Here is an 18,618-nt window from a genome sequence, read left to right on the forward strand (position 1 = left end):
CAGCAATGATCAGGATGATTTAAGAGCTCAGTTTAAGATGTGAGAGCAGAGATGGCTTGCCTTTACAATGCTGTGGGTATTCCCTGCAGAAGGGAATTTCATCTGAAACGTTATGAAGTGAACGTGCATTCAATACTGCTGCCTCTAAAGGGCCCGCCCCACTTGGGCGTCATTTGCGCGTCACAGCATACGCCACCACGCCTCACCACGCCTCGCACGCATCATGCACGTTACCACGCACCAACCAATTTTTAAGATGTCGCGCAAATGACGCCCAAGTGGGACAGGCCCTTACACAGCAGGTTGATATGTTCAACTCAGCATTCACCATTACGATATGTACCATTGAACAAGGTAACAATGTTCTGGTAAACAATATGTATACATGAAGCTCTGTGTTAGAGTCCTGTAGATGTACAGCACAGCAACAGGCCCTTCGGCCCACCCTTTCCATGCCATCCCAGTTGGCATACGAAGCTAATGCTATTTGCCTGCATTAATTGACTGGATAAATTTTATTCTGTTTAAATTTAGTATTGATTTAATAAAGTTATTCTTTTAGTGAATGGCGGTGCAGGCTCGAAGGGCTGAATCTTTGTAGCTTTGTCATCTTTGTAGCTTATACTATACGGGGAGAATCTCGCAACTTTCTTGGAAGCTTTCAATCTTTTTTGTGGGAGGTTGTTATAATTGTAAATCAGAAGTCCTCATCAATGATTTATTTAGTGACTGTTACTATTGACTATGATGTTCATACACGTGGGTTAGCACTGCTGAAAATGATTTATACCACAGGGGAGTTGAGTTAGTTATAAGGCAAGAATTTCTTTACATTTCCGCTAATTCCATGGACCCAAAGACAAATTATGTTTCAATACGGACAACATATTTAGAAGATTCTTGAACAGACTTGACTGAGATGCATCATCGCTGTTTCTAGGTTTAAACAGTGAAAATTAATTCCACCATGACTCTACATCAGTCAAAAGACCTTTCATCCCATCCTGTAAATTGAGCCGAGATTTCTGTCCTCAACTATAGGCAAAGTAGATGGACACAAATCATTTCTGCTTTGTGCTCATATCAAGAAGGTGTAGCTCACTGCCAAGGAATAGAACAGATTAGTGGCACAGCACAATGGTGTTAACACCACGCCATCTTTACAAACCTTCCATCTCCAGAAGGATTCAACAAGTGGTTGTTGCTAACTTTTCATTTGGGTAAAGTTCAATGGGAAGTGGGTTGAGTTATCCCAGATAGAGCTGTACCTGTACCTGTACACTGTACCTGTACTTGTATCTGTACTTGTATCTGTACACTGTATCTGTACTTGTATCTGTACTTATACCTGTACACTGTACCTGTATCTGTACCTGTACTTATACCTGTACCTGTACACTGTACCTGTACTTATACATGTACACTGTACCTGTATCTGTACCCTGTACCTGTACCTGTACACTGTACCTGTACTTGTACCTGTATCTGTACTTATACCTGTACCTGTACTTGTACACTGTACCTGTATCTGTACTTATACCTGTACCTGTATCTGTACTTGTACCTCTACCTACATTTGTACCTGTACCTGTACTTGTACCTGTACCTACATCTGTACCTGTACTGTACTTGTACCTGTACCTACATTTGTACCTGTACCTGTACTTGTACCTGTACCTACATCTGTACCTGTATTTATATCTGTACCTGTACATGTACCTGTATCTGTACCTGTACCTGTACTTGTACCTGTAGAAGAGACAACCTAGCACTGGTTCAGGAGAAATGGCAGAAATAGTGAGTCTTCGTGTCCAGCGTGGGATTCAAACATTGCACAACTGAGGGTTTATAATGAATAATTAATAAAACAGAAAGGGTCAATTTTCTGAGGAATCGGTTTCTTCTGTTGACCCATCACTCTCAACGTTGACTTTTTTGCGATGGGTGATGGCCTTACGGTGAGTGGTCTTTCTGGTGGGTTCCTTGTTGGTAGGTCTACTGGTGGCTGGAGTATTGAGCAACTGATCAATGCTGTTGACAAACGTAAACACTCACGTTATATACCTACAAACTGGTAGCTTTAATTGCTGGAAACAGATATTTATTGATGCCAATCTCTTGAATGTACAGCCTGCACAATAACATGGAAGGTTGAACAGAACACAACTACATGAAGTTTCTTTATCACCAAATTTGGATTATGAGATGAAGTAACATTAACAGAGAATTATTGAAATCTACTGATTGAATAAACTGCTGCTTTTCAGAGTTAACAACGTGAACCAAGATGATCCCCATTCATTCTCAGATTTTGTTTTGAGACTTTAAATCATCTAAAAGGCAGTGCAATCCTCTGTCTTTCCTCACCAACTGTGAATATAAAAGGCCTGTCCCACTTACGCGACCTTTTCGGCGACTGCCGGCACCCGTCATAGGTCGTTTCAGGTCGCCGAAAATGTTCAACATGTTGAAAATCCAGCGGCGACCAGAACAAGGTACGACTCTTTGGGTGACTGAGGAGACGACTCACGACCGTACAGGCGACATGTCACGGGGTGAAGACTGTACGGTCGTGAGTAGTTGCCCAAAGAGTCGTACCTTGTTCTGGTCGCCGCTGGATTTTCAACGTGTTGAACATTTTCGGCAACCTGCAACGACCTATGACGGGTGCCGGCAGTCCCCGAAAAAGTCGCGTAAGTGGGACAGGCCCTTAACAGAGCCGTATTCCTGAGATGGAAGGAAGTGAACACTGGGACATGGTTCAGTGATGCAGAGTGGATTAACACCAACACTGCATGTTTCACCTCAACAATGGGACCATTTTATTGCGAAAAATACTTAAAAACTATTGAATGGCCAACATGTAATCTTTTAAAATGTAAAACTTGATCCAAAAAAAGGTACTGGTTTGCTTTGAGGAACAGCGGCCTTGTAGACAAGGAACAAGGAACCGAGGTGGAGACACAGGAACTACAACACTGGAATGTTGAACAAGACCAACTCAGTGCGACAGGCAGCATCTGTGGAGGGAATAGATCAGTGACCCTTCTTCAGGAACCAAGGCAATGGCTTGTCCCTCATTAATGAAAATACACAACCGGTGTGGCAGGTGTGAGCTGGGAAAAACACCCTGATACACCGGCTGCCCATTGATACACTGGCTGCCCATTGATACACTGGCTGCCCATTGATACACTGGCTGCCCATTGATACACTGGCTGCCCATTGATACACTGGCTGCCCATTGATACACTGGCTGCCCATTGATACACTGGCTGCCCATTGATACACTGGATGGCCATTGATACACTGGCTGGCCATTGATACACTGGCTGCCTATTGATACATGGCTGGCCATAGATACATGGGTTGGCCATTACAAAATGAACGGGGACTTCAGTGGCAATGGGACAGAACATTGGAACAATCAACAAAGTAGTGCAACATGCAGTTAATCTCACACGTACAATTTCTCCAGTTCTTGGTCCATTTCTGAATCGGTGAAGACCTCTAACTTGTTGGGCACAATCCCTGTAAATGCAGGAACATAAAACAGGTTGTTTCAAGTCAATCGAAATCTGCAGCTTTAAAAAAACTATATGTTCATCAGGAGAAGATTAAAAACATTACAAACATTTTATCATTCTTCTCCACCTGTCTGAGAGGTACCTTTATCACACAAAGGATGATGGGTGTATGGAAGAAGCTGTCAGAGGAGGTAGTTGAGGCTGGGACTAGCCAAACGTTTAAGAAACAGTTAGGCAGGTATATGGATATGACAGGTTTGGAGGGATATGGACCAAACTCAGGCAGGTGGGAGTAGTGCAGCTGGGACATGTTGGCCGGTGGAGGCAAGATGGGCTGAAGGGCCTGTTTCCATGCTGTATCACTCTATGATTCTATGACTTCATTATCCGGATGGAGGGAGGGGAATTGACAATTGGAAATGAGGAAATTACAGAGACATTAAAACAGTTTTACATTCATCAGCAAAGTTGACAATAAGTGGTTAGTTTCTGTTGTAGATGCAAAAATATGCCAACCAGACAGGGAGAAACCAGGCTAAATGACCCAAAACTGCCAGAAAGATAGGTTTCAGCAACTGTTATAATGAGAGAAGGAGAAAAAGAATGAGAGAAGGAGAGAGACAGAGAATATATATATATATATGTATATATATAGGGAGTGAAGGGCCTGTCTGCAGAAGATGGAATCACCACTGATGAAGAATCTGAGTCATAGCTGATCAAAAGTAATTCAATGGTACTTTATTGAATCATCAACAGGAAGGTAAATTTACGTTTCCTCCCCCAAACGCACATTTTACTTCCTTGTTTAAGAAGGAACTGCAGATGCTGGAAAAATCGAAGGTAGACAAAAATGCTGGAGAAACTCAGCGGGTGAGGCAGCATCTATGGAGCGAAGGGATAGGCGACGTTTCGGGTCGAGACCCTTCTTCAGAACGTTTCAGGTCGAGACACTTCTTCAGTCTGAAGAAGGGTCTCGACCCGAAAAGTCACCTATTCCTTCGCTCCATAGATGCTGCCTCACCCGCTGAGTTTCTCCAGCATTTTTATCTACCTTTTACTTCCTTGTGCTTCCTTGAGTTCTGCCACTGGATGGCACTGTAACCTTCTGAAGTATTGTCCATGCCCCAGTTATGAACCATGGATAGTGGGCTAATGAAAGCAAGCCTGACTGCATCTGTGCATGCCTGTAGAGTGCGGCATTACACCATTCAGCCACAGCTTCTGAAACCCTTACTCACGAGGAGAAAAGAGAGAAGGGAAAACACGAGGAGATAGCAAATAGAGATGAAGGGAGGAGAGGAGGGGAAGTAAGGAAGGAAGGGGAGACAGGAAAGGAATGTGTAAAGTATAGAAGTAATCGTGGCACTTTCAGGCAGCAATGTGGTGTCATGTACAGGGGCATTAGTCGTCTGCCCATGGAACCTTCCTTTAACTCTTCGCTATGACATTTCATTTCATTGTGATAGTGTTCAAAGAAATTTGTTAATTTGCATTTGTTATAGTCATAGAGTGATACAGTGTGGAAACAGGCTCTTCGGCCCACCTTGCCCACACCGACCAACATGTCCCAGCTGCACTAGTCCCACTTCCCTGCGCTTGGTCCATATCCCTCCAAACCTGTCCTATCCATGTGCTTGTCTAACTGCTTCTTAAACGTTGGGCTAGTCCCAGCCTCAACTACCTCCTCTGGCAGCTTGTTCCATACACCCACCACCTTCTGTGTGAAAAGGTTACCCCTCAGATTCCTGTTAACTCTTTTCCCCTTCACTTTAAATCTATGCTGAACCTATATTTGCGTTAATACATGAATACAAATAATTTCTAATCATTTCTAGAATGCAACATAAACCTGGGAGCTTCAGATTGTAATTGGGATGATGGGCTTGGAGGCCTTGGGAAAACACAGAGATCTATTCCAAACAAAATCATTTCCAAGGTGCGGATTTACAACTGAATGAGTAACATCCAGGGGGGAATGTTCTGCAATTTACACAGTTCTACCAAAGATCATTTCACCCACTTTGCAATTCCCATATAAATAATGAAACATCTTCTGATGTAAAGCCTCTTTGGATGTCTTGAGACTGCATGTTTACACACAGGTCTCCCGTGTAGCTGAGAATTCATCAGTCAATCCAGTTTCCCACACCAGGATCATGATGTTCCAAACACACCTTGCAGATGAGGGTTTAAAATCAAGACCATGGAAAGCTTTGATGATTACATCAAGGCACAGAAAAGGTGCTCTTTGATACACAGACGTGAGAGGAATTTCAGTCTTGACATCCTGGAAATCTTGAACTTTTGCAAATGTTGAAACATATTCAGTGTTTTAATTTTAATAACTGATTGTTCAACTTTAATCAACATTAAAAATGGAGAACTATGTTGCTCTCAGCAGAACACAACGCTGCATTTTTGTTAATCCATCGGAATAAAAGGTGTGGAGGGGGAAACACACAAGGAACTGCAGATGCTGGTTTACAAAGAAAGACACAGAGTGCTGGAGTAACTCAGCGGGTCAGGCAGCATCTCTGGAGAACATGGATAGGTGACGGTTTAGGTCAGGACTAAGTATCTCAGGAGGTTACTCCAGCACTCTGTGAAAGGTCACCTATCCATGTTCTCCACAGATGCTGCCTGACCCGCTGAGTTACTCCAGCACTCTGTGAAACGTCACCTATCCATGTTATCCACAGATGCTGCCTGACCCGCTGAGTTACTCCAGCACTCTGTGAAACGTCACCTATCCATGTTATCCACAGATGCTGCCTGACCCGCTGAGTTACTCCAGCACTCTGTGAAACGTCAAATATCCATGTTCTCCACAGATGCTGCCTGACCCGCTGAGTTACTCCAGCACTTTGTGTCTTTATTTGTTGAAGGAGGAAGCTGTGATCTGTATTTACCTGAACAGGTAGTTATGGCCTGTGGCAAAGTGCACCACATCAGGTGTGAAGGAATGCTGTGTTGTCACTGACATGTGGGCTGCCGCGTGATTCTACATTTCGCACCTTGAAGTTAAGGCCTGAAGCTGAACTCAAACACCTGACCCAGAATGGCAACCCATCAAATGAACAAACATTTATAGACTGTAACAACAACAAAATCTAGGCTCGTAAATCACATGAATTTGTGACTTGTAATGGATTGCCGCTGCCAGTAAATTGTAAATGACATTCTACATTCATACACGCCAGGGGTAAAACCTCTAATTGCCGATACTTCAGAAAGAGCTACATGCTTCATCACGTTGCAGTGATCATTGATAAATCTCACACAGCACAACCAGGTCAATCCCAACCTGCCCGTGCGTTAACCAAGAGGTTTCCAACATGACACACACCTCTCCTCACTCTGAACATTTGCCCAAGTTTTCACTTCAACCATTTGACTTTTTTCTTTGCTTCAAAATCTTAGGTTCAGTACTGACTTGTGTCTACAACAATGTCTCTCCTTCTGCATTTGCAATCAAATGTTCAAGTGTTTTCCGTCAAGGCCGGAGAGAAGCAGTGGCCAGAAGCAGCGAGAGCGAGTATTGGCTGGAAGTCGGTGAGTCAGAGGGAAAGAAGATTAAAAAAGAACGTCAAAGGCCCAGGTTCGAGTAATTTATGTCGGGAGAGGCCATGTTGTGAGAGGCCTTGTTGGGAGAGGCCTTGTTGGGAGAGGCCTTGTTGGGATAGGCCTTGTTGGGAGAAGCCTTGTTGGGAGAGGCCTTGTTGGGAGAGGCCATGTTGTGAGAGGCCTTGTTGTGAGAGGCCTTGTTGGGAGAGGCCTTGTTGGGAGAGGCCATGTTGTGAGAGGCCTTGTTGGGAGAGGCCATGTTGTGAGAGGCCTTGTTGTGAGAGGCCTTGTTGGGAGCGGCCTTGTCGTGAGAGGCCATGTTGTGAGAGGCCTTGTTGGGAGCGGCCTTGTTGGGAGAGGCCTTGTTGGGAGAGGCCATGTTGGGAGCGGCCTTGTTGGGAGCGGCCTTGTTGTGAGAGGCCTTGTTGGGAGAGGCCTTGTTGTGAGCGGCCATGTTGGGAGCGGCCATGTTGTGAGCGGCCATGTTGTGAGCGGCCTTGTTGAGGTGAAGTGCCTTGGTGAATAAAGTGTGAGGCCTTGGCTTGAGAGTCTTTGGCGAGGAGGCTACACTTGATTGAAATTTGTGATTTTTGTCCAGTGAAGAAATGGCAGGCAGGTTGGTACAATGTGTTTCCTGCAGGATGTGGGAAGTCAGGGACACCGCTGGAGCTTCTAGAAACTACCCCTGCAGAAATTGTGGCCAGATGCAGCTCCTGAATAACCGTGTTAGGGAATGACCTCAGAGCCATCAGGGAAAACAAGAGTTTCCTGGACAGGTCTCACAGTGAGGTTGTCACATCAAGGATACAGGAAGAGCGAAGGTGTGTGACTGAGTAAGGGGAGTAACCGTGGAGTGCAGGAGACCCCAGTGGCTGTGCCTAATGAAAACAGGTACACCATCTTGGGAGCTGTCGGGGCAGACGACGCTTCCAGTCCGAGCGGCGGACAGGTCGGTGGCTCCAATCCTAGCGATGAGACTCGACGGGTGAGAACCACGTTGGGCAGAGCCATAGTGGTGGGTGACTCCATTGTCGGAAGTGTGGACAGGAGATACTGTGGCAGCAGGCGATACTCGAGGATGGTCTGTTGCCTCCCTGGTGTCAGGGTTCAAGATGTCTCGGTCCGACTTCAGAACATCCTCGAGAGGGAGGGTGAGCAGCCAGAAGTAGTTGTGCGTGTGGGCACAAACGATGTCGGGAAGAAGAGGAAGGAGGTTCTGCAACGTGAATTTAGAGAGTTGGGAAGAAGACTGAAAAGCCGGACTCCTAGGGTGGTTATCTCTGGATTGCTTCTAGTACCTCGTGCTAGTGAGGACAGGAACAGGTAAATAGGGGATCTGAATGTGTGGCTGAGGGGCTGGAGCAGGGAGCAGGGATTTAGATTTATACACCACTGGGATCTCTTCTGGGGTAGGGGTGACCTGCACAAAAGGGACGGGTTACACCTTAACTGGAGGGGGACCGACATTCTGGCAGGCAGGTTTGCCAGGGCTACATATGTAGGTTTAAACTAAATAGTGGGGGGGAGGGATTGACAAATTGGGAGTATAAAGATGTAGTTGAAGGGAAGTGAGTACAGGAAAAGTTACAATAATAGTGTTAATATGTGGGGATCGCTAGTCGGCGCGGACCTGGTGGGCCGAAGGGCCTGTTTCCACACAGTATCTCTAAACTAAACTAATAATATTTTTAAAATATTATAGTAATGGACCAATTTAATATGAGAGAGCTAGTATGACGTGCTTTAAAGCGTTACCTAAAGACCAAGCTGTAGTCCAGATTGCCAAAATGATTCTTGCTTCCCATTTAACTAACAATGATCATTCCACCGTGTTATGAAAGGTTTGTTAACGCTGATCTGATCCAAACACCTATTAAACCCAACTGGATATGGGTTCCCTTATTAAAACATAAAACATGCCCAAACAATGATCAGATTGCAGAAGGAATTATTTGCTCGGTTGCCATGGTAAAACAAAGATCTATTGCAATTAATGTTAAAGGTGGGGCTTCACAATTGAATTCTAAACATTAATTAGAAGGAATGTTTCTGCTATTAATACAGCGCATCATTTCATTCAGTTTGAAGAATGTAATTGCTGGAAATGTTACTGTACAACCCTTTAGCCAGAGGTGATGTGATAAATGTTGCTGTACAACCCTTTAGCCAGAGGTGATGTGATAATGAGCAGGGCTGGCATTCACCCACACTGACATCAACAGACACTTATGATTGAAGACTTGCAGACCAGAGTAATTATATGCTAACCCCAAAACGCCCAAGATTCCTCAGGTTTTTGTGTGGTAAAGACTATTTACTTTATACCTCAATTATAAAATGTCTCTGGATACAAATCTCCTTTTCCCACTGAATCCTCCTGCATTTCCAAAAACATAATTATACCCAAAACAAATGTGCAATGTAGACTGTTAATTTCTCTTTCAGTACGTAGATGAATGACAAATAAAGTCAGGGGGATTATGGTGACAATTTTATGTTCGAATCATACCTCAAGCTTTGTTTCCACACATAAACTATTGAACTAGTCTTTGAAATGACACGTTAATGAAGATGCAGGTTCAAACCTTTAATCAGCAGCTTTCATTTTCTGCACTCAACTCTTCACATGCATCCATTTTTTTAAAGTTTAGTTTAGAGATACAGTGAGGAAACAGGCCCTTCGGCCCACTGAGTCCGCACCGACTAACCATCCCCATACACTATCTACACACCAGGACCAATTTACCATCTTACAGAAGCCAATTAACTTACAAACCTGCACGTCTTTGGAATGTGGGAGGAGACTGGAGCACCTGGAGAGAACCCAAGTGGTCACGGGGAGAACGTGCAAACTCCGTACAGACAGCACCCGTAGTCAGGGTTGAACCCGGGTCTCTGGCGCTGTGAGGCAGCAACTCTATCGCTGCGCCACCGTGCCGCCATAAATGTGGATGGAATTTTTCATTGAGGGATCCGCACTGAACTCTTCACATGCATCAAATGTAGGTTTTGTTCAAACTTTATAAACAATATAATATTAAAAAGCTTGCTGATTCCCAGCAATTTGTTTGTAGTGGTTTCCCCTCGCTGATGAAGGTTTACTGCACATGTCGCTGTGATTTTAATTCTTAGCTTTAATCTTGGAGAAGACTAATGTGATTGATTGATTGATACAAGGATTGGTTAGATATGTGGAGAATGGTGTGTGAACAGTAATGACCTTGTTTCCAGCCTGCAAGCAGTTGCAAGTTATTTATGGAAGATATGGAAAACACTATGTTTTTTATATTTTAAAGAACATATTTTTATTCTTTGGCTTTCGACACTGGCTGAGGCATTGCTCCTGTTTTTAGTGCTTTTAATGTCTTTTAATTTTTAGTGTGTTTTTTATAGTCCTTCGTTGTACGGTTTTTAATGGTTTTTAATGGTTTGTAATAGCTTTTTGTTCATGATTTCTCATGTACAGCACTTTGTGGCAACTGCAGTTGTTTAAAGTGCTTTATAAATAAAGTTATTATTATTATTATTATTATATGATTAATGTTTGATGGATATTATTTGAAAAAGATCTGGAACAAACTTCTTGCTACATTAATGCCTGATACGGAAGAGGTCCCCAGACACCTTGTTGCAGATTGATTCCAATGCACACCATAGTAAGAAGGGTTTAGAAACTTTATTGTTTTGCTTAATCCTTCTGCATAGATTTTCTCTCGAAAGTTATTACGGTGTCACAGTCAATGGGTAATCAATGATAGAGTGAGTTCTTCACTCAGAGCCTCTGTGTAAAGGTTCAAACACTCCACAGCCACAAGAAATCTCTGCACCAACAATCATTCATCAAGCAAGTTCCCCCGGCAGTTTGTGGCCCAATACAAGGCACTTTTGCCAACTGTTCAGTGAAGCCAGCTTATCACACAGTAGACAATCTTCAATTACTTTCAGGTTAGCTCAAGTCTATTGTCACATCGGCAAGTAAGGCGAGGTAGTGGTAAAATGACAATCTTACAACAACATCACAGACACTTGGACTCTCTGCTTCTCCACATGTTCTCTGCCACTTCTCAAGAGGAACCATGAAGCCAACATGGCCAGCGCACAATATTCAGCAGATAGCAAAAGCATGGGAGATCAGGCCTTGTTGCCCTTGTTGCTCCGTCTCTGCTAATTCACTCTCTCACCTGTTTTCAGTGCTGGATACTAGCTTCTATGCCAGGGATTATTCACTGCCCATTCAGTTACATAAGGTTACATGTAGTGTGGGAATTGCATGCAGTTGATTTCAGCTTCTATCCATGGTCCAGAAAATACTTTTCCTTTTTCAGAATGTTTATTACTAATTTTACTAGATTGAAATATCCCCATCCTTATAAATTGCTATTGGTTTGTTAGTGATTAAATATGTTTTCAATTTTTATCAACTTCATCCCGTAGGTTTTAATACCAAGTAACACCTCCCCCCACTTCACTGAATTCCATAGTTTGGTACTGCTGGTTCTTTACTGTGACTTTAAACTGTATTCTATATTCAGCAGAACCAATGTAAATTTATAATATCAGGATCCCACTGATATCTGTTTTTCTCAGATATAAACAGAAAATGTTTGAAACACTTTGCATGCCAGGCAGCATCTGTTCAAAGAGGAACAGTGGTCAGCATGGTAGCGCAGCGGTAGAGTTGCTACCTTACAGAGCCAGAGACCTTCCAACTTCTATACTCAATACTCTGGCTGAAGAAAGCCAATGTGCCAAAAGCCTTTGTGACCTGTGACTCCACCGTCAGGGATCTATGCACCTGTACTCCTAGATCCCTCTGCTCTACAACACTACCCAGAACCCTACCATTCATTGTGTAGGGCTTGCCCATGTTAGACTTCCCAAAATGCAACATTTCACATTTATCTGCACAAAATTCCATTTAAATTGATGAAACATTAATATTAATGAAATACAAAATGAATTGAACTATACACCTTCACACCGTCTCTCCTCATCCCAGTTTCCCAACTAGTTTCACTGCCCTCCTGATTAAATGTTACTGATTCTTGTCACCTTCCCCTCAGCTAACAATGAACCATTCTACATTTTCCTTGATTATCCTCCCCTTTGATCTCTCGTTTTCACACCATATCCTTCCATATCTCTGTATCTCCCTCTCCCCTGACTCTCAGTCTGAAGAAGGGTCTCAACCTGAAACGTCACCCATTCCTTCTCCCCAGAGATGCTGCCTGTCCCGCTGAGTTTCTCCAGCATTTTGTGTCTATCTTCAATGTAAACCAGCATCCGCAGTTCCTTCCTCCACACACCCCTTCACTGATGTGTCCTGGCAAAGAGGTGAGGGCTGAATGTGAGTGGGCTCATGCTGAGGACATGACTGAATGCCCAGGACCAAGTGTGTTGGCTATTCTCTGCAGATCTGCTGCTCACCCTGAAGCAGTGGTAGTGATTGCAAGTTTGTCTTCAGTACTGTTCCCCAGTCCAGCCTTCCTTGCTTGAGCGGTTGGCTTTCTGAACAGTGTCAGTTTTTTAATGAAGTGATTTGTTGTTTCCCCAGCTCTACATGCTGGGAAACTTACACATGTAGATCACAATGGATTATGCAACATAGTTATTTGGCAGCCACACTCCTGAGAATTACGGCAACGGATTTTAAATTTACAAAATATATATAATTAAGGCTAACAAGATGGAAAAAGTTGAAGAATAAGGGATAGGCCATTTAGAACTGAGATGAAGAAAAACTTTTTCGCACAGAGAGTTGTGAATTTGTGGAATTCTCTGCCTCAGAAGGCAGTGGAGGCCGATTCACTGGATGCATTCAAAAGAGAGTTAGATAGAGCTCCTAGGGCTAGCGGAGTCAGGAGATTATGGGGAGAAGGCAGGAACGGGGTACTGATTGTGGATGATCAGCCATGATCACATTGAATGGAGGTTCTGGCTCGATGGGCCGAATGGCCTCCTCCTGCATCTATTTTCTATGTTTCTAATAGGTTAATAACGTATCCAAAGTTTCCCACTTTAAGATTTAGTGTTTTATTGTTCGATTGTCTGGTTGTATGATATGATTGGTGAATCAAGTGGACACATTGCACAGCTATTAAACCATTATTTTAAATTCCACAACTGCCAAGATGTAGCTTTCCTCTGTAGTTATTACTTACCCAAAGTGCCGTTAATCCCTTCATGCTTCACAATGGCCATCAGAAAGCCGAAGAATGTCACTCTTTTCACTTTGTTCAGGATCTGCTTCAGGGACAAAGTTGATGGGTGCCTGTAAACACAGACACAGGTTATCACTGGCATGTAAACACAGATACACTGTAGACCATGGCCATCACGCATGTAAACACAGACACACTGTAGACCATGGCCATCACGCATGTAAACACAGACACACTGTAGACCATGGCCATCACGCATGTAAACACAGATACACTGTAGACCATGGTCATCACGCATGTAAACACAGACACACTGTAGACCATGGCCATCACGCATGTAAACACAGATACACTGTAGACCATGGTCATCACGCATGTAATACAATGAATAAGAGCATATAAAAATTACAGCTTATTTTTGTCAAATATATCATCGTTAAGAAGGCTAAAAACTGTAATGCAAAAGGGATTTGGGTGAAAGGCATCATAAATATGTAGAAGGAGAATTACAACAAAGTGATTGTAAGCAAAGCTAAATTTAAAAGCCGCAAGTTATTAACCATATTTGGTAATGTTTTGGATTGCCAAACACTTAAGCTGTAATAATGTCTTCCATTCTTTGAATTGTACCCTGAGAAATATTTCACTGCCAAAAGTGTACTCATTTATCCTAAACATACAGAATGTGTTATGAAAGGAACTGAGGGTTGCATGGGGGTTGAGTGGAGAAGTTACGCCTCACTGAAAGTGGGTTCAGCAAACAAAGATATGCAGTTGTCCTCTGTAAACATTACCCTTTGAAAGGACGGACTGGGCCCGCGACAGGGCAAGCAGGAGAATAGACTAAACATGCTGGGCTCACAATCTGTGCTCAAACAACTACTCTCATTTACGTTCATTGATTATTTAGATTACATTAAGATGCAGCCAATAGTTTATGAATCTTTACTTTGCTGTGGAAATATAACAGAAATATAACAGTATATAATATAGTCTCTCTGTAAGAAGGAACTACAGATGCTGGTTTAAACAGAAGATAGACACAAAAAGCTGGAGTAACTCAGCGGGACAGGCAGCATCTGTGGAGAGAATGAATGGGTGACGTTTGGGGTTGAGGCCCTTCTTCAGTCTCTGCATGGAGTCTGAATTGAAGCCAGTCATTCGAGGACAAATTGGGATTTTACCACAAACCTATCATTGTAAATACAAGACTAAGAACCAGTTCCACTTTGCCAAGAAATGTATGGTTCAGCTAGAAGGTTTAGTGTTCTGCTAGTTAATAATAATAATAATAAATATCTTTTATTGTCATTGCACAGAGGTACAACGAGATTTGGTATGCTTGTTATTATGATTGTCAGGTGTACCGAGATACAGTGAAAGGCTTTGTTTTGCATGCGAACCAACAGATCAGATATACAATACATAACTAGAATCAGGTCAAACTCAAGTACAAGGGGAAAATACTCAGTGCAGAATCTAGTTCTCAGCATTCTAGAGCACAGGTTCCAGAGACAGAGTTTGACAGAGTCCACAATGGGGTAGAGGAGAAGCGGGCAGTACTCTAGCTTATGGAAGGACCGCTCCAAAGCTGGATAAGGGGGGCAGAAACTATTCTTGAGTCTGCATGTGGACGCATTCAATGTCCCGTACCTTCTGCTGGACGGGAGCGGGGAGAAGAAGGAATGACCGGGGTGAACCAAACCTTTGATTATGTTGGCTACTGTCCCCAGACAGTGTGAAGTGTGTTTGGAGTCAGTGGTGGGTAGTGTGGGGGGGGGGGGGAAATAGGAGATGTTGAACATATAGTATGCACAGATCTACCATAACTCCCCAAGCTGTTAGATATATTCCAATTCAAATCCACTTTACTACCCAAAACTAAGGCATCCATTTGGAGGAATTTCTCCTCAATTCTGTGAACTAGAGACATACTACATGGAAACAGGCCCCTTGGTCCAACCCCAATGCCCCATCCAAGTGAGATCCCACTCCCATTTGCCCACGTTTTGCCCATATCTCTCTAAACCTTTCCGATCCATGTGTCGGTCCAGTTGTTACTGTACCTGCCTCGTTAAGGCAATATTTATTTCATGAATTGGCATTATTTTGTATTGTAGAATACAATGGATAAGAAAACTGAAATTGGCTGGAAAAGGTTTGAATATTAGAAAACAAGAAGCAATGAGAAAAATGAAATAAATGTTTGTTACAAAAGGAAACACGACCAAAGGCTGGATAATGGTGACATAAATGATGGGTTAAGTCCGTGCAAGAGGCACAACAATTATTAGTAGAAAGATAATACTTACTTGTACCTATACCTATCACAGAGTGTTTCCAGACAGTCATAAAACTGAGCTGCATCAACCCCCTCTTGAGTTGGTGTTTCACTCGTTGGGGACTGGCATTGTTCAATTGAAGATGTTGGCACAATCACAGTGTTTGGGTTCTTTCCCATGTGGAGATCCTGGTAAACTATACCAATGCTTCCAAGAAATTCTAAGGGAAAAAAAAATTCTGTGCAAACATTTTCAGAAAGAATAATTTTGGTGATAAATACAGTAGTAATGTATCAGGCACTGAAAGATAGCTCGTAGTTAGGTAATAGTAGGCATTTAAAACAATATGGAAATACTTTCTGTCAGATGACCATATTTAATGATGTTCATACTATTTGGCCCAAAAATCATGTTTATAAAATGGTACTTTGTAAACATATACAATTGATCAATGGACTCAATAAATTCCAAGTTAGATTAGAAAAACAGACCATTCCTTGCAGCTTGTTGAACAACTCATCCTTGGGTTGAGCTCTCTCTCTCTCCAGGTCCCTGTCCCTCTCTACTCCAGCACTATGAGGGAGATCAGTGCATTCTGACGTCCCAGACAAACCAGCACAATAGATGGAAGCCAGAGACGGTCATTGGAAGCCTGCTCCTTCACTCAGTGAGATATGACGGAGCTTGTATCTGTCTGAACTCAATATCCTTTGATTCCCTGAACATCTGAAAAATCTATCATTCTCTGTCTAAAATGTACTGAGAGTCTGGGCCTCCAATCCTTTTGGGAAAGTGAATTTCGGAAATCCACTACATCCGAATGAAGAATGCTTTTATGCTCATAGTACTGACTGATCACCCCCTTATTTGAGACCGTGACCCCAGATTCATTATTTGTACTCTGCATCCAAAGAATGAGATGCCAGTGTTTTGTTAGCATTGTTTGCAGCTGCTGACCAGAGATGGTGTTGTTAATAATTACACACCTGCATGTTTGGCAGCTCTGTGAATGATTCCCCCTCAATGATCTATCCAATTTCCTTTTGAAATCCCTGACTGGCTCTGTTTTTATCACTGTGACAGGCAATGAGTTCCAGAGCAAAACAGCTCCCGGTGAATAATGTTTCTCGTCATCTTCACCGTAGTTTTCTGTCCATCATTTTAAATCTGCATTCCCTCATTCTTGAAGCATCCACTAATGCGACCTGCTTCTCTCGAAACCTGCCACTCAATATATCTCCACTCAACCTTCCTCCCCTCAAACAAAGAACCACAGCTTCTCCAATCTAACCATTTGATTGTAATCCATCATCTCTGGACTCATATGTACAAACATAGAAAAACAGGTGCTGGAGTAGGCCATTCAGCCCTTCGACCCAGCACTGCCATTCAATATGATCATGGTTGATCATCTAAAACCAGTAGGTAGACAAAAATGCTGGAGAAACTCAGCGGGTGAGGCTGCATCTATGGAGCGAAGGAATAGGTGACATTTCGGGTCGAGACCCTTCTTCATGCCGGCATCTGCAGTTCCTTCCTACACGTGTGGGTTTCTTCCTGCTGTGCTTTTCTAATCAAGTCCAGTAGAGGTCAACAAATGACTGCAGATTGTACAATCCTGAAATATGAGCAAAGCCTTTAAATCACCATATATGAGGGTAGCAGTCAGGAAGTTTTAAAATCTCAGGTGATAGAGTAGCACAAGCAGTGAAACTGCTGCCTCACTGCTCCTCAGACCTGTGTTTGAGCTCCTGACCTTGCCGTGGGGTGGAGTGTGGTGGGGTGGAGTGAGTTAGGAGGGCTTCCACTGGTACATTAACCTCAGCTCCACCACCAAGACATCATCCAGTGGCAGCAGTTATGTGAGAACACTGTCTATCGCCTGGCTGGGAATACACTAGCAGTTTAAACCCTGGAATTCTTCCACAGCCCTGTGGGAGTTCCTCCATCAAAAAGACTGCTTTGGTTCATCATCAGGGACATTAATGCTGGCGTAGATGCTGCTGCACCCGCTGAGTTTCTCCAGCATTTTTGTCTATCTTGAAAGCAATAGTTGACACATCACTTTCAATGCGGAATATTGTAAAGCAATTGAAAACACAAATAGGATGTAGGAATATATTCTATTGATGGTTTTGTATTTAGAGATCTAGCATGGAAACAGGTCCTTCGGCCCATCGCATCCACACCGACCATCGATCACCCGTTCACCCATATGTATACATATATTATTGCCTGACCAGCAATAGATTAAGTTGGACTAAGACTTTACAATTCTTCAAGGCAATCAGTTTTTAGTTAGAAGTACATGCTAAGAAAATACAGGCATAATAAGACAAAGGGAAATGAATTTCAAGACAAAATGAGTTGTGGTGAAAGAGATGATGTTTTTTTCGCGCTTCATCAAGTGAAACTGGTTAGTTAGAGGGAGTGGTTGTTTAAAATAGTGAATGAAAGGAAAACATAGCCCACATTATAACTTCAAAGTAAGCCCAGAGAGAACATGGAGAGGTCATAAGGAAATGATGATAAGCATACTTTAAAAGGTATCAGCACAGATCTATTTATTTGAAGTTACTCAATCACTTGGAATGAACAGCAGACTGAACTGGTGGCCCTGCAGCTTTACATTGATCAACAAATTGGAAATGTATGGATGGCGTTTAAAAGGAAGGAGAGGGAACTGAAGTCTCCAGAAGTAATAGTAACAGAAAGTTTAAGAAGGGAAAAGAGTCTAAGGTCAAGCAAATTGGGAAACAATTTGAGAAGAGGTGTGGTGAACACTGAACTAATATATTTGAATGCACACAGTATACGGAACAATGTGGATGAGCTTGTAGTACCGTTGGAACTTGGTCGGTTACGATGCGGGCATAACGGAGATGTGGCTGAAAGAGGATTGGAGCTGAATATCCAAGGTTACACATGGTTATCAAAGGACAGGCAGGTGGGCAGAGGGAGTGGGATGGCCCTGCCGGTGAATGAAATTCAGTCCTTAGCCAGGAATGACGACATAGGATCAGAAGATGTAGAACCCTTGTGGGTAGAGCTGAGAAACTGCAAGGGAAAAAGATCCCGATG

General features: G+C 43.0%; 1 protein-coding gene across 1 annotated transcript in view; it reads right to left on the bottom strand.

Moving 5' to 3' along the window:
• Window positions 1-601: 601 nt before the first annotated feature.
• Window positions 602-18,618, bottom strand: part of c20h11orf49 (chromosome 20 C11orf49 homolog) — a 95,910-nt gene continuing 77,893 nt past the window's right edge. The window contains exons 5-10 of the mRNA XM_033038612.1: window positions 15,568-15,757; window positions 13,256-13,365; window positions 3,468-3,531; window positions 1,750-2,031; window positions 1,510-1,564; window positions 602-1,324 (exon numbers count right to left, since the gene is read on the bottom strand). Coding sequence (XP_032894503.1) covers window positions 1,878-2,031; window positions 3,468-3,531; window positions 13,256-13,365; window positions 15,568-15,757 — 518 coding nt within the window. The 3' untranslated portion in view covers window positions 602-1,324; window positions 1,510-1,564; window positions 1,750-1,877. The remainder of the gene's footprint in view (window positions 1,325-1,509; window positions 1,565-1,749; window positions 2,032-3,467; window positions 3,532-13,255; window positions 13,366-15,567; window positions 15,758-18,618) is intronic.

The sequence above is a fragment of the Amblyraja radiata genome, chromosome 20 (assembly GCF_010909765.2).
Source record: "Amblyraja radiata isolate CabotCenter1 chromosome 20, sAmbRad1.1.pri, whole genome shotgun sequence".
Classification (NCBI taxonomy): Eukaryota; Metazoa; Chordata; class Chondrichthyes; order Rajiformes; family Rajidae; genus Amblyraja; species Amblyraja radiata.